Source organism: Osmerus eperlanus, chromosome 14 (assembly GCF_963692335.1).
Source record: "Osmerus eperlanus chromosome 14, fOsmEpe2.1, whole genome shotgun sequence".
NCBI lineage: Eukaryota > Metazoa > Chordata > Actinopteri > Osmeriformes > Osmeridae > Osmerus > Osmerus eperlanus.
This window is the reverse complement of record NC_085031.1, coordinates 7,059,793-7,076,767: the sequence shown is the minus strand read 5'-3', so window position 1 is coordinate 7,076,767 and position 16,975 is coordinate 7,059,793. Positions and strand designations below refer to the sequence as shown.

Here is a 16,975-nt window from a genome sequence, read left to right as displayed (position 1 = left end):
AATAGGGAATTAAATATGAAACCAATCAAGACACAGGTGGAAGCAACAACACTAAGAAGAACCAAAAAACCCTCGACGAGACGCAGGTGATGATAATTGACACAACAGGGGAACACTAGGATGGGGGAAACCAAGGACTACACTGAACACGAAAGGGGCCGTGGCCGTGACATTATCCGAGCTGAGTCTCAGCTCCGTGTATTGGATGTGTTCCTGCACTGTTACGGCACAGTGTATGCTGCATGACTGCTCAGTGACCATCCTCTCCCCTGGCGTGCTGAGCAGGCCCGCGTGGCCTCGGGGTGGTGTTGTTGTTTCCAGGATTGAACAATGCCGAGAAGCAGCATGAGTCACAGCAGCTGCTGCCGACCACTGTGGTGTTTCAGTCAACCTGCCAGGGAATCAGACAAAAACAATAGACTGACTGGCCAAACCGGACACTCCAGCAATAGCAAGAGGTAGAAAGTTCAGAAAGGGGGAGGAGGTTAATTAGAAAAAGATTCCATGCTTTTTCTCTCCTCTTCCCGCTTCCTCTTCTGCCACCTCTCCTTTCCCCTCTCCACCATCTACCTCTCCCCTCCTCCTAGCCTTCCTTCCGGTGTCTTTTTTGGGTTGTTGTGCTGATTACAGCAAGCCATCGATTTGTCTGTATGTGTGAAAATGGTCTTCCACCTATTCAGGAGTGCTTCTCTCCCCTCCACTCCACTCTACTCTACTTATCCACCTCTCAGTCAAGTGAGGAAAAGTGGATGTGAGTCAGACCCAGAGTCTGGTAATTATGACTCCCACACCCCTCCCTCTCAGACTTGCCTACCCCCACCCACATCCCTCTCTGTTTTCCAGCTGGTTCACAGCCTACATGGGCTAGTGGGAGGAGGGGACAGAACAGGAGAGAAGGCAGATCAAATATCAAAAGAATTTCAGAAAACACCAACATCCCCAAGTGGCATCTTGCCTTCCACACCAGAGGAATTAAAATCAGCACAGGAAGGGTAAAAGACCGACACAAACAAACACACACACACACACACACACACATGAGTGTTTGCAAAACACACAATATATTTTTTTCCAAACCTCTTTGTGCCATTTCTGTGTCAATGTTGTTGCATAATCATGAATGTTCAACACATCTGTCCACCCACTACTCCTCCTGCTCTCTCCACACCGCTGGTGTTTATACAGCCATGACATGGGTGTTCTGGGTAATGTGCCTATACAGCACTGCTCAGAGAGAGAAGAGTTATGTAGCCTGCCGTGCCTCCGCTACCAACTCAGAAATAGTGTTCTCCTCCTACATAGCATACAAATACATCTGCAGGGACTCCCTGGGTCAACTTTAAGAGTTTAAAATTAAACATTAATCTATTATTTGTCATCAGCAATTCTTATATTTTTGAAGTCTAATTGAGGTGCAGAACCACAGTTGGAAGAGGTTAAAATTGCTCATTAGATTTATATCCTGGTTCTGAGAAAAAACTGGATCCTCAAAGTTTGTTCAATTTAGCCAAGTCTCCTGTCTTGTGGTCCTGATTTGCAAATAGTATCACATGGTTTGGCTCAAACCACCTCCGTTTGGTAGAGCATCTCCCTAACATTCCCTTTGAACAATCACATGCATTCATAGTACTGTTTAAAATTTTTAATTTGGGTCATAAGGGAAGGGAACAGAAAGTGTGTGATTTTCAGTAAACTGATGTTACTTTTTGAAATCGGATCTTAAATAATATTTTTCCCCATACTAACTGCGGTGGAGTTCAGAAACCATTGGAGAGCTATTCTGGTGTTGATGATATAACCCCCTCTACAGGCCATTTGTGAAAGTGTCAAAATGTCAGCTTTCTGTGCACGGCCATTCATTTGATACCATATCTGGACAAAATGTCTGGACTTCTGGACATGGTCATTCTTTTGATATTACAGCCCTGGAAAAAAATCAGAGAACACTGCACCTTTTCCTTTACAAATACGTTGAGAAGGACATTTTTGAGTTAGGATTGGAAGGGTTAAATTTAAGAGGCCACTGCAAGTTGAACACTTCTGTTTCTCACTCAAAATGTTCCTTTCTTAACGTTATTGGAAAGGAAAGAGAAAGGTGCATTGGTCTAACTTTTTCCAGAGCTGTATATCTGGTCAAAATGTCAGCCTTCTTTACATGGCCATTCATTTGATACTACAGCTCCGGAAAAAATTGAGAGACCACTGCAACCTTTCCTTTCCTTTCCCAAAAAGTTGGGAAGGAGAGTTTTGAGTGAGGAACAGAAAGGTTCATGTAAAGAGGCCACTGCAAGCTGAACACTTCTGTTCCTCACTCAAAACATTCCTTATCTAATTATTTGGAAGGAAATACAATTTGGTCTAGAGCACTGTGGGTGAAGAGGGGTTCCAGAAGCAGGACTTCTTACACAAAATTGGTTCTTTATAGATGATTAAATGATTGGGATTAATGGATCTTGGATTTTTATGCAGGCCTATGATTCATGAAGATGTGATTAATTCTTCTGTAAAATAAGTGCACAATAATATAGGCTACATAAAAGTAATAATACTGTATATTGTATAGCCTACACGTGGTAATCTTTAAACCTAGTAGCATACAACAGTAAAAATGTAGGCTACAATAGGCTAGTAACATACTGTAGTGAATGACGGGGGAAGTTAGGGAGGAGGGCAAGTGGCTGCACTGACAATTAATAAAGTGACTGGGAGCCAGTGTTTGGTGGAAATCACGGGGCGGAAAGCCAGCCGGGTAAAACGACCATGCGCGTGTTGCGATCGGGGGGTGGTTGCGTTCGCAGACCGTTTAGGGCTACCGATGTCGTGCCAAGGCAATTATCCCCGCCAGGATTTGCATCCCCTGTCCGCGGGAGCGGGGGGACACATTATATCAGGTGAAAAAACGGGCTGATATAGTGTGTATCCCCTCTGTAACCTTTTCTAGAAAAGAGCAGACATCTCCATATTATCTCAGGTTGTTCATTGTGACCAAAAGAACACAGAAAATAACACACATGATGGCAGGATTAGTGTCTTCCGAATGTGAGACGAATGTCAAATATGAAACTACTTCACCTTGGAAGCAATTTATTACAACACACTCAATAACTCTTCAATAATACCAAAACACAGGAAACAACTTCGATAGACGCACAAATCAAATGTTTCAACAAACAAACTCGAACTAAACAGCTCTCCACAAAATGTTTACAAAGTGTTGATCAAGTTTTAGAAAATCTGTGTCAATCGGGGGGCGGGGCTATCACGCACTGGATGTCCAGACTGGTTGGACGCACAGCACAGGTAGCCTCATGCATGACCGCAAAACTGAGAGATGTGTTGTGGATGAAAGACAAGAGTGTTGGAAAGCTGTGATGGGGATTGACGTGCTACCGCTGTTAGTGAACGTATTAGACGAACAGGGACGACTCGGAAAGTAAAAACAAATACATTTGTATTTAAACACTGAATTTCATCGTTACTAAAAGTAACGCATGATTAACCGATGGGGACCTTTTCGTTGATCAACGAATTATTCCTGACCAAGCTGCTGATTCTGCTGCTCTCAAGTCGACAAGTGTTAGGAGGTAAGGTACAGAAAAAGACACTCCTGTCGTTTTCTCTTCAACATATATTCTGCTATATTTCTTTCTCCAATACCACCATCTGATTAGAGTTAAATACTGATGAATAGTCAGTGCACATTATGCCCTTTTCAAATGTAATAACATGTAAACTTCGAGTTTACAGATTACATAACGATAATAATATAATGTATAATATAATTAATATGTCAAATCAGAATTGTACACAAACAATCCTCGACAAAGATACACAGAACAGAATACAATATAGCCTACAGAATGTTATAAATAGAATACCCTACTTAGACATTCATGCATATGTGTGTATGAGCATTACAGTTGGCAGATTAATACTAATCCAATCCAAGTTGGATTCTGATGAGACATGCCAAGGAGATGAACTCAGACATCATTAGGACACTGAAACAAAAGAACGGGGTACATTGTTCTCTTGAAAATGTCTCTCCATTGTGAATTTAAAACATAATTCCTTCTGTAAACATATTTATGTTCCATAGATTTGCTCAAACAAACTGAGTGTATTCCTTAAAACCAGTGTCTTCACACCTCCCCTTCAATTTGAATTGATTATGTGAATATTTCACAAACAATGTGAAATATTTCCATTGATGAACCAACAAGTATTTGATCTGAATGAGCACCGTGCTGCCACAGTTCAGGACTAAGCCAATGGTACGGGTTTGTCTTGTTCTGAGATCAGTTGGGATGAGAATGATGTAACCAGTGAAAGCGGACTATTCTGTTGTGGAGGACATCATGTAATCCAGGGTTGGGGAGACTGTAGATAATGTGTAAAGACAACTGGACTACTGTCTCCTCCTTTACAAGAAAGTTACAGCATTTAGGTTCAATTCAATCCAAGTAACCCCCATAGGCCCATTAACGTCTCCAAGGGTTATAGGTCACTGCATTTGCTTTAGAGTTGTTGTCATCCCTTTAGTCCCTAATTGAACAGGTCTCCAGATATGTTAAGTAACATCCCCACGAGACGTCCTAATCAGGCCCTGCTAGAGTGGGTCCTGGCACAATGGTTGTCACTGTTTACTGCTTTTATCAGTCATTAATTGAATTCTGATACCAATATGCCAGACTGGCACTGGGCACTTAGTGACTCCAGCCAGGATCAATACAGGTTAATGGACTCAATGAAACCCTAACAAGTTTCACAATGGAAAGCACACACAGTTCCCATTTCTAATGAGTTGTAGTTCAGTCATGAAAGATGGTCTAGTTCTAATCCCTATAATGACTGCAATGGCTCCCATAGCACCTGCACTGAGTAGTACATGTGCATGTCGACTCCTGAATGAGGCTACCCTTTCCACCTGATATAAGAGATGGGAGCGGAGGGTGAATGAACACTAATAAGCTTAGAACTCAGTGTATGGTATTTACATTTACATTTAGCAGACGCTCTTATCCAGAGCGACTTACAGTAAGTACAGGGACATTCCCCCGAGGCAAGTAGGGTGAAGTGCCTTGCCCAAGGACACAACGTCATTTTGCACGGCCGGGAATCGAACCAGCGACCTTCTGATTACTAGCCCGATTCTCTAACCGCTCAGCCACCTGACTCTGGTATCTTTGTAATCCTGATGGACCCAGTGTTAAAGGATCCAGTAATCCTTTTACTGTAACTGAAACTCTATCATGAAGCTGACAGCATTGCATAAATACTCATCATTTTAATGTCTGCTGGAACATAACCACCCTTGTTCTACAAGCACGCTAACACATGCTCCGGGGTCAGCATCAGGATTCACTTGTTCTGCTTTTCCTGTGTGTGAGCCTCTTTTTACGGAGACAGTTATGTCCATCTGAAGACTTCTGAGGTCTCCAGCAAGACGTCACTCCATGTGCGCTTCAAGACTTCCTGTCCCAGCGGCATCCTCTTCCTGTCTGTCGGAGAAAAGGACTTCCTGTTCTTGGAACTGCACTCTGGGCGCCTTCAGGTGAGAGACGCAGACCTGACACGCACAGTTGACAAACACAACTGAAGCACCTTTCAGGCAGACACACCATCTTTCATATGCGCATGTAGACACAAATACACAGTCTTGAGGTATGCTCTATTTCATTCTTGTTAAGTTATAACTTTATGTACAGGCTTCTCACTAAAACATAGCATGACATGCCATAACAGCACTACTACCTTGAAGAGGCCACTGCACAGGAATGTTTGATGCCCAGCATGGCCCAAGGCAGCATCCAGCACTGGGGGCGTCAGGTTACCCCATTGAGGAGGTGTACATTAGCACTCTGAACATGTTCTTTCATGAATCAGGCAGGAGGGTTTTGTGTCAGTGTTGGCACAGTGAGCGTAATGACAGATTCAGTGCGCTGGGTTTGGAAGGGTGCGATCCTCTCATTCAAACACTTGCTCCCTGTCGGTTTGTTTTGAATCCTTCCTATCAGACGATGATGACAACAATTAAAGACTTGTGTGTTCATATAATGCACATGTTGGTGAACGATTCTCTTCATACATTTGTTGTTTATCTGACTATACCCTTATGATTTGGACCAAAAAACAGTTTCTAACCACATAATCCACGAGCGTAGCTGATACAGTGTTTTCATTAAGTTCATGGTTGCTGTCTCTGATGGTTGTTCTAACTCCACTAGATGCGTCTGGACCTGGGGTCGGGGGAGCGCTCTCTGCGCTCTGAGAAGGGCGTGCATCTCAATGACCTTATTTGGCACTCCGTGGAGCTACAGCATGACCTCCACAACGTCACAATGACAGTGGACCACCACTCTCACACCAACCTCCGCATGCCTGGGCCAGACCTGGATCTAGGGGTCCAGGGGGGGCTCTATGTAGGCGGCTTGGCCGGCATGGACAGGGCCTTCGTCCCTGGAGGTCACCCAGGTTACAACAGTACAGGATTCAGGGGCTGTGTGGACGAGGTGGTGTTCAACCAGCACAACCTTCTGTCCAGTCTGAGGTCATATTCTGGGTATAAGAGTGTCCACGAGGTCTCCCTGGGGTGTAGTCCGCAGTTCTCTGCCACCAATGATGATCCAATCAGCTTCTTCAGCTCTAGAGCATTCTTGTCTCTGCCACCTTGGGATGTGGCACAGGAGGGGGAGTTTGAGTGTGAGATCCATACCCCCGCCGGTGCTGGAGATGGACTGGTCCTCTATAGTTCAGCCCAGCATGGGGGGTTTGTGGCACTGGAGGTCTGGGAGGGTGCCTTGGTGTTGTTGGTGGGAACGGGAGGGAACAAGACAGAGCTCCGCTCCCTCACACATGTTAACGATGAGGCCTGGCACCCAGTCAGCCTTCGTCTGCTGTCCCACAGCCTGCAGCTGAGGGTGGGGGAAGAGGAGGTCAACACCAGCCTAGTGCCTCCACACCCCAAGGCCCTCCAATTTAGTGGCCCACTCTATCTGGGAGGAGTTAGTGACCAAAAGCGACCCGAGGTTAGAAGCGCAGGGCTACTGTTGGTGGATGGGAGGTGGCTTAGAGGGGGAGGTTCTTTTAAAGGCTGTTTGAGGAACATCAGGGTAAACTCTCAGGTGACTGGCTTGCCCCATGCCACAATCACCAAGGATGTATTTGTGGGCTGTGAGCCAGAGAAGATTCCGGAACCACTAACCACCCCGATACCTACAGACCATTTGGCCTCAGTTTCTCCCACCTCAGGCCATCACAGTGGAGGGGACAGGAGGAAGAATTATCCCAGTTTTCTTTTGCTGAAGGACTTGGTTGTGGCTGAAGGAGGGATAGCTGTTCTAGAGGCCAAACACATCAAGGTGAGCCAGTCTAACATCCCAGCCTCTCTCCTTCAGCCTCACCCCAGCCTCTCTTATCATTTTTGTCCACATTAACAGTTAAAAGTTCCAGTTGCATTTGTTGTATCGGTTGAATTTATTGTGAATGGTCATAACTTGACTATCACACTCCCCCAGGTGAATTTGGATTTGCGTAAGCTGGGGCTCCGCCAGTCCCAAGTCCGGTTCCGTGTGGAGGAGCAGCCGGTCCACGGGCAGCTGAAGCTGGACCTGAGCTCCGGGTCCGACTGGGAGGAGGAGGAGGGCGGGGTGTTTGGCATGCTGGATCTGTGGAATGGCAGAGTGATGTACATCCATGGTGGGTCTGAGGACGCCCAGGACTTCTTCATGTTCTCAGTGTTCACCACCAGTAAGAAGCAGTTACCCTCCTACCTGAAGGGGAACAGACTGCATCGGTTCAACATCACTGTGACGCCCATTAATGATGCTCCAGAGCTCAGTCTGCCCGAGGGCCACTTATTCGCCCTGCTGGAGCACTCCAGGCGACCCCTCACCACCGATGTGCTCTGGGTCTCTGACCCAGACACCAACTCCACACAGCTGAACTTCATCATGCTAGGCAGCTCTGATGCTGGTCACTTGGAGCACCAAGATGTCCCTGGCACATCCATCACCTCCTTCTCCCTGCCTGACCTGGAAGACGGCAAGGTAGATACTGGACCTAGCATTGCTAACATGACTGCTAATATAGGAACTACTATACAGATTGCCTGGAAGTTAGTTTAATTTGAATTTGAAAAAATGCTTTTTAATTCTGAGTAAAAATGGCAAAAAGAAAGAAGCAAACGGGTTACTAGCTGGCCTTACACAAGTGCTTCTTTCAATTTCCTGATATTATATCACCCTGTCCCATTCCTTAAACAGATCAGCTATGTACATACAGGGACGAACACCTCCAGACTTGCTCTGAGAGTGAGTGACGGGGAGAAGGTCAGCAACACTGTGGTCCTGAGGCTCCTGGCAGTGCCACTGGAGCATCATGTGGTCAACAACACAGGGGTGGAGGTAGGGCAGGGCAGGGCAGCTGTCCTTAGCTCCACCCACTTAGCCGTGCAGGTCAATGTTGATTTTGCTCGCCAGCCAGTAGAAGTGCGCTTTGATGTGTTGGAGGGGCCTCACTATGGGGAGCTGCAGAGGCTTCATTCCAACGGAGAGTGGAAGCCCACAAGCTATTTCTATCAGAAGCTGCTGGAGAAAGAGCGCATCAGGTGGGTTTTCTTGTTGGTTGTGCATGCGTGTGTGTGGGAATGTGTGTGTGGGGGGGAATGTGTGTGCTTTACTGTTCTGTGCCCTTTATTCCAGGTACCTCAACACCTTCCATGGGCTCCAAACTGGAAATGTCTCCGACCAGTTTAGATGTAAAGTCACCATCAATGCCATTGTGAAAGATGAGGTTGTGTTCCCCATCACAGTCCATTGGATACACTACAGGGTTACTCATTCTAAGATGGAAGTCAGCGCTGTGCGGAAGGTTGTCATCACCCCCCAAGACCTCTGCGTTGTCTCCAAAGGGGTCAAACTTTCGGAGAGTGAGCTCTTCTTCAGACTAATAAGCCTCCCAAAGAAAGGAAATCTAGTCTTAAACCACAAAGTTTTGAAGAAAAACTCCACCTTCAGCCAGAAGAATGTGTCAGACCATCAAGTGAGGTATGAGCTGGGCAGCAGACTTCACAAGGACATGAAGGATGGCTTCACTTTCCAGGTATTTTCCAGGCATGGACCTCATACAGGAAGTCAGGAGTTCCGAATCACCATCAGGGCAGATCATAGCCACAGCATGGAGCTATTAAATCTGGGCCTGTCTGTCATGGAGGGGGACAGCAAAGTTATCACCAGGGACAGACTCTTCATCCAGACCGCCAGCAGCAAGACTGTCCTCTACACCATAACAAGAGGTCCCAAACATGGCAGGGTTAGGAGGATCAACCTCTCCAACTCTTCTTCTATCAATGATAACATTGGATCCTTCACCAACCAGGACATAGCAGAGGAGAGAATCATGTACGTACATGATGACAGTGAGACTAAAGAGGACTCGTTCATGTTCGTTGCTGCCATGTCCAAATCCAAACACTCTGCTAAGAAGGAGGACACCAACACACTCCAAGACACGTTCAATATCTCCGTCCAGCTTGTCAACGACCAGAAACCAGTGCGCATTATCGATAACGTTTTCCATGTCGTTCGTGAGGGTCAGAAGCTACTAACGGTGGATGATCTCTATTTCCATGACCCCGACTCTGACTTTGATGATGGGCAGCTGGTGTACACAAGGCGTGGCATTCCTCTAGGGGACCTGGTCCTGGTGAACGATACCAGTCACAGGCTGTACCAATTCACCCAGGCAGACCTGGACGAGCGTAGGGTTCTGTTCCTGCACAGGGGGGTCAGCTCAGGCCGCTTTGTCCTGTTCGTGTCGGACGGGAAGCATTACGTTTCCTGTCTTCTGGAGGTGTTGGCTCAGGACCCCTACGTACATGTCCAGAACAACACAGGTGTGCATGTGCAACAGGGTCATGCAGCCACGCTGTTCCCCACCAACCTCAGCGTGGTCACCAACATGGATGTCAGGGATGAACAGGAAGTGATGTACAATATCTTCCTGCCACCTAAACATGGCAGTCTTGTTTTTAACAATAGCCAGGGTGCAGTGAAGGCGGAGCAATTCACCCAGGGTGACCTGAGGGCAGGCCGGTTGGTGTATCGCCATGATAACAGCCACGTTCTGGTGGATGGGTTCAATATGACTGTTGCTGTGGGGGAGGTGCTTGTGGATGTGGGAGTTGGGGTCAAGGTCTTCCTGGAGAGTCACCAGAGACCCCCCACAGTGCGACACCACGAGCAGCTGGTGGTGGAGGAGGGAAGGATAGTGGAGATCTCCCAAGAACAACTGGAGGTGAGTGTGTGACAGGAGAAAGATAGAGAGGAAAGAGGGAGGGAGACAGGGAGGAACGTAGAGGTTGAGAGTTGGGGGAGGAACAGTCAATCAGACGAGATGGAGGTGAGTGGAGAGGACTTTCTGTATCTCAGTATAGCAGCCGTATGACTTCACATCTCTGATCTGTTAGGTGGTCCACGAGGACAGCCCGTCCTCTGAGATCCTGTTCACAGTCAAGATGGCACCCGCACACGGCTTCCTGCGCAGATCAGCCAATGGGGGACATGAAGAGGACTCCTATCAGGGCACAGAAGCAAAGCCTCTCCACACCTTCTTACAGGAAGATGTGAACCTGGGCCTTCTGCAATATGTCCAGACACATCCAGCCCACACCAATGACTCCTTTCTATTGGATGCCACCAACGGGGTGACTGAGCTTACCGACATCAAGGTGAACGTTGACATCATCCCCTACTTCGTGCCTCTGCAGGTCGCCAATATGACCTTGGACGAGGGGTCGTCTCATGCCCTAACTTCAGCAATCATCAAAGTTACCAACAAGCACTTCACTGGGCTCAACTACATGTACCATGTAACTGAGCCTCCACATCATGGCCATATTGAACATCTCCACCTTCATGGTGTTCCCATCCACTACTTCAGTCACAGAGAGGTCAGTTCACTGCTAATCACAAACCACAGCACTGTTCTCCAACAAACTCCATATGTATAGTCTCTGATGTTATGTTACCAATACCAGAGTTGTAATCAAACTCAAATAGAACTAAGACAAGGTCACTTCTACAACTCAAACAAGACTTGACATACTATATACTGTATAAATGTAGGCATACGGTAGATTACTTTACAGGCGTTTCTGGAAGGTTCTGTTCATCTTACATGGATGGGCAGATGATTGAAAATGGGCAGTCCATTTTTTTCCTGGTGTGTTTTTTTTCTGGGGATTCAGGTGGAGCAAGAGGACATCTACTACATCCATGACGGCAGTGACACCTTGAGAGACAACTTCACCCTCGTAGCTAACAGCTCTGAACTCGGGAAGCACAGTCTCCCTTGCACCGTGTTTGTAAACATCACCCCTGTCAACAACCAGCCCCCTATTGTGACAACCAATCGGATCCTCAGAGTGGGTAGATGTTGATTTGCTCTTGGTGTTTGTTAGGGGTCCACCTGCCACAACACTGAGATCATTATCAAGGGTTAGGGTTTCCTGAATAGGTGAAGTGTAGTCTAGAGGTGCATGCCAAGACCTTTCCCCACTCCAACATTCTTCCCCTCAATCACTACCACTCACTACTCGGAAATTGTAATAAATATCTGATAGGAGATGAAGGAAGGTGAGGAATAAAGAAGATTATTGAACATTTCTGCTCCTCTGAGCTCAAGACAGGTTTGAGGGGGTTCTGTGACAGAGACTCTTAACTTGCATCGTTTCACCCCACTGTGGCCAGGTGTGGGTGGGCTCCGTAACAGAGATAAGTGTGGACGACCTGAGTGCTGAGGACAGGGACTCTGAGCCTGAGAGTCTGGAGTTCATTGTGACCCCGCCCAGCAATGGACACCTGGCTCTGAAGAACGCCCCCTTCAGGCACATCCTGAACTTCACCCAGGCTCACATTCTCAGAGGGCAGCTGATGTTTGTACATAGTGGTGAGATGATAACAGACTAATATGCAAATACTCACCCGCTCACACACACAGATGCAAAGCACTGACCAGCAGGACTGAGAGTGTTCCTCTCTGAACAGGTGCCTCGTCAGGAGGTTTTCACTTCCAGGTCAACGACGGGGTGAACTTTGCCCCACGTGAGATCTTTAGCACAGTGGCCCGCACCCTAGTCCTGACCATGCTGAGAAACCAGGCCCTACAAGTGTTCCCAGGTCAAACCAGATCACACATACACACACACACACTATCCTTCATTGTCTAGTCACAGAGTTATGAAATAAATCCTGTAATTTTCTGTCAGGCTCTGTGACGACCATCTCTCAGAAGGACCTCCTGGTTGTAACCAATGCCAATGGGGAGATGAGAGGGAACCACAGTGTTGTGTTCAGGGTGACAAGCCCTCCAAAGCTGGGCCGTCTTCTCAGGACCATGGACAACACCACTTTGGTGGTCAACACCTTCACTCAGAGCATGGTAAAGGCAACTGTCTGCCTGTCCTTGTACAAATAACGTGGCCTTGTGGAATGCAGTTATTCACTTTTCTCCTACCACCTGACAATCACGATTATCCCGTCTATTTTACTCTCTCTCTCTCTCTCTCTCTCTCTCTCTCTCTCTCTCTCTCTCTCTCTCTCTCTCTCTCTCTCAGATTAACAAGGGAGTGCTAAGTTACCACCAGACGCACCCTGAGTCTGTGGGATGGACATCCTCAGACTCCTTCACCTTCTCTGTGTCTTCCCCTCCTGCCTTGCTTCACCCCACCATCTTCCACATTCACATCTCATATGACCACTCTACTCCTCAGCAGAGCACCGTCCTACTAGCCAATACAGGTGAGACTCACTGTCTGGTTAGAATATAACCTATGATTAGCTGTGTAGTATTTAAGGGCAGTGAGACTGTGCTGTGTGCTATTGGCTAGCTGAGCTGAAGGTTAGCCGTAGGTTAGGTTAGTAGCTAAGCTAAACTAAACTGGGGGCTATTAGCTAGCTCTGTTATGCGTTAACCTGTGCTGATAATTGCTTTTTCCCAGGAACGATGGTGCCAGAGGGGGGCAAAGTAATTATTGACAGGTCCAAACTGGATGCTTCCAATCTCCTGGGTGAACTTCCAGAGTCTCAGCGCAGCGACCACCAGGTCTGGTACCACCTCACCTCACTTCCTCAACACGGCGTCATTGCAGCAGGAGGCCAGAATTTGACGGGTGACAAGTCTGGCTTTTCCCAGCTCATGCTGGACCAGTCAGGGATTACCTATGTTCATGACGACTCTGAGTCTGCTTGGGATTACTTCTCCTTTGAGGTGTGGATTTGTCCTGAGGGCCAGATGCAGCCACAGCCCCCCCTGGGGGAGCGTAGAGTGGTGGCAGAGAGATTCCATATTACTGTGACGTCTGTCAATGACCACACGCCCCTGTTGAAGAATGGGCCTAATGGCCTTAGTGTGGCCAAGGGAGAAATTGTGAAGATAAGATCTGTACATCTACAGGTTAGAATGTGATGCATATTACAATATTTTCTGTAATATATATACATAGATCTACATACACACATATATATACACACACACACACACACATAAATGTACATAATATCTGTAATATTTTAACACGTTTTTCTTGTCTGGTCTTTGACATTCTCTCCTTCCATGCAAATTTAAAATGTTCTCTTTCTCTCCTTATTTTTCTCTTTTTGTGAAGGTGGACCAAGACTGTCCTCCAGAGGAGATCATTTACAGTGTGATCAGCCAGCCAAGCAGTGGCTACCTGTCCCTTGGACACAGGGACAGTCTTGGCCCTCCTGTGGCCTCCTTCTCTCAGGCTAACGTCAACCAGGGCATGCTTCACTTTGTCCAGCAGGGGGAGCTCTCTACTGGTGTCTTCTACTTCAACATCACAGACGGGAAGCACAGGCCGCTGTATAAGTTGTTCAACCTGGAGGTGGTCACAGTCACCCTGCTCAACAACACGGGTCTGGGGCTTCTACAGGGACAGACCAGTGTAGTTCTAAGCACGGACCAGCTGGCAGCCCAGACAAACACTAGGAGCAATGCTAGCATTGTGTACACGGTAACCACAGCTCCTCGTCATGGCAACCTGAGAAAGAGCCACAAGGAAGTGGTTGTATTCAGCCAGGAGGATATACGTACTGGACAGGTAGCCTATCACATGACGGACTTCGCTGCGTCTAACGACAGCTTTGAGATCACTGTGACTGCCATGACCTCTGACTTTAACCTGACCCTGGTAAACCAGGAAGTGATGGTGATGGTGCGCCCACTCATCTATCTGCGGGAGCCGGTTTTAGTCCCCAGTGGCATCATTTATAAGCTTCGGAAGGACACCCTGGATGCCACAGAGCTAGCTACGGTCAGTGGCAGCAACCCGCATTTCCGCATCCTGTCCGCTCCAAAACATGCCAAGCTGGTCAAGCTGCCCTTTGACCTTCGTGGAGTAGGGTCACACCCTCCTGCTACAGAGTTCACCTTCCGGGATGTGGAGCACGGACGTGTTGCCATTGAGGAGTTTCTTAGCAACAGCACACTCATCCATCATCACCACGGCAACAAGACTGCCATGGGGGTCACGGCCCTAAAGGATTCATTTGTGTTCCTGTTGACGGCTGAGCGGGTCCAGCCCGCTGTGGGAGAGCTTCGGTTCACCATCGTCTCGTACCACCAGACATTACCACCAAACGTTCACAACACCCGGCACCCGGGTCACAAACGAGTCACAGTGCACTCTCATACGTTCCTTCCCACACACCCTCACACGCCCGCACAGAAGAACCACACAACCCTGCATCGCTGGGGGAACCATACCCATCACAAACACAGGCACCGCTGGGGGAACCAAACCACTCATGCCACGACTTCCACTGTTCCCCAAGGCCCCACAGTGATGCATTGGGTCACCCCCCAGCTTAAGACCCCTCCAATAAGGGTGGAGTCCCTCCCCAGGCCAGCGTCCGACCCCCTACTTATCATCCTGCCTTTCCTTGCCTGCCTCCTCCTCATCGTTATCCTGGTGGTGCTCATCTTGGTCTTCCGCCACCGCAGGGAGAAGCGGGCCCTGTCAGGCCTCATCCAGGAGCTTGCCGTGCCTATCTCAGCCCAGGATGGGAGCCCTTACCTGGGTAGGCCTGAGCGGAGTGTGGCTGTACCCTCTGTGGTGGTCACACCCCTGGTTCCCAGCTGTCCCAACAGCCCTGTTTTCCCCTGGGTCTACAGTGGTTGCCTGGTTCCTGGGGTCACGGTCTGGGGACCTGTAGTGCCCAGAAGCCCTCTCCAGTCACGCAGGTCCCCCACCCCCACATCCAACCCCACACTCAGATACAACCAGTACTGGGTTTGATACCGGAGTATACCTACCACTACCACGCCTTTCACGTGTTCTAATTCCACATCTCATCCACACATGAAGGCGCAACATGATGTCCATAAAGAGTTCAGCAGGCACCAGAGATTGTTGGAAAACATCCTTCCAGACACTATGAAGTGCCCAACATACAAAAACATTTTTCCCAAAGTAAACCTGGTGTGCTGTCCTGGTGTGGCTACTAGCTGAGGGGCCACTATATTATACCTTAAAACTCTACCTGTGGCATTCATTTTTTATTGCCGTAAACGAATAAAATAAATGTTGACCAGTTTGACCAGATTATACCAAGAGGTTCGCTGTAGCTACTGCATGTGTATTCACTCTATATCCGTTACTCGGAGATTAGGTCATCAGATGTGTCTGTTGTCATTCCCAATCAATATATAATATGTACTGACAGAGTTTGACCTTCATATACACTGACGTGACAGATGTTGCATCACAGCAGTACCCTGCACCCATCACTGTCAGCTGGCTGGAGAGCCTGATTGTGGCACAGAAGAAGGAACTGAGACTAGCTAACTATAGAAGTTAGTCGCCCTCCAGCATCATCAATATTGCTGTGACCTTATCTTATTTCTTCCAGAACTTAATTAGGTCTTAAATTATGACTCCATCGGGGATGAATGAAGAGTATTAAAAACAAAACAATTTTAAAATACCTTGCAAAAATGGATGACCAAAAACACAGGGTACATTGTACCCACCCTCAGGGTGAAAAAATGGTCCTATGAAGGCAGAGGAGTGACACTATCGTCTGATATAAACAATCATGGAGCGCAGCTAAGCTGTGTATGGCAATCCATCTGGCTACATCTTTTTTTAATGGTGGTGGTTTTCTGTGGGGGGGTTTACACTGTAAATAGTTTTAATAAACAGTAAAATGAATTTGTTGATGTTGTGTAGTCATTCTTGATCCTAACCCCAAAGATCAACACTGTCTCTGTGTCTGACTTTACAAACCACAGATCCAGATGCATTCTGGTCAGTAGTTACAGTACACACTGCCTTCCACAGATGATTAGAATGTCAGGACCATTCATTTCCCTGAGTGGATGGACTGTAAATGCTAAGTGGTCAGCTCTTTGTAATGGAGGAAGACTGTATTTAGTGCATCTTGGAAGAGACATGTCAATTAATGATTTAGGGCTTTAAGATATAAATGGTAACTTCAGCTCTTATAAATTGTAAAGTTGAAGGGAGCAATAAAAGGACAAAGTTTGCTGCAACTGCTAGTTGACGGAGCGATAGACAAAGAAACACCACTCATTATTTTGTCTCAACAATTTGAGTGAATCCAGTGGTTACTTCCTATGAATGCACTACCAACTTCTTGCTAAAATGGGACGGAACTCAAGCTCAGCTGACTTCAAGGGCCCAGCCTGGACCAGAACGGTGTACAATAGTCTAAATAATTAAAGGTACAGTAACACGATCTGGAGAATGGAACAAGTTAGGGCCAATCCTAAACTGGACAGTACTGGACAGAGTGTCCTGTGGCTCTCCGGCTGGTTATGGCTACATTACTCCCTCTTCGATCTCTCTATAACAGACAAACATCAGAATTAAAGTTCAATGCTTTTTATTGTACATTGTACAGAGTTCCTTTGCAGGAACTCTAAAAAGTAA

At 47.3% G+C, this 16,975-nt stretch overlaps 1 protein-coding gene across 1 annotated transcript; it reads left to right on the top strand.

Annotated features, from left to right (window-relative positions):
- Positions 1-3,361: 3,361 nt before the first annotated feature.
- On the top strand, positions 3,362-16,224 carry LOC134033972 (chondroitin sulfate proteoglycan 4-like). Its single transcript, XM_062478260.1, has 14 exons — positions 3,362-3,584; positions 5,391-5,554; positions 6,228-7,361; positions 7,518-8,048; positions 8,265-8,608; positions 8,703-10,296; positions 10,469-10,951; positions 11,249-11,425; positions 11,751-11,949; positions 12,048-12,179; positions 12,269-12,441; positions 12,617-12,800; positions 13,001-13,455; positions 13,667-16,224. The coding sequence occupies exons 1-14, from the start codon at positions 3,503-3,505 to the stop codon at positions 15,317-15,319; spliced, it is 7,305 nt and encodes a 2,434-aa protein (XP_062334244.1). The 5' UTR covers positions 3,362-3,502; the 3' UTR covers positions 15,320-16,224.
- Positions 16,225-16,975: the final 751 nt, after the last annotated feature.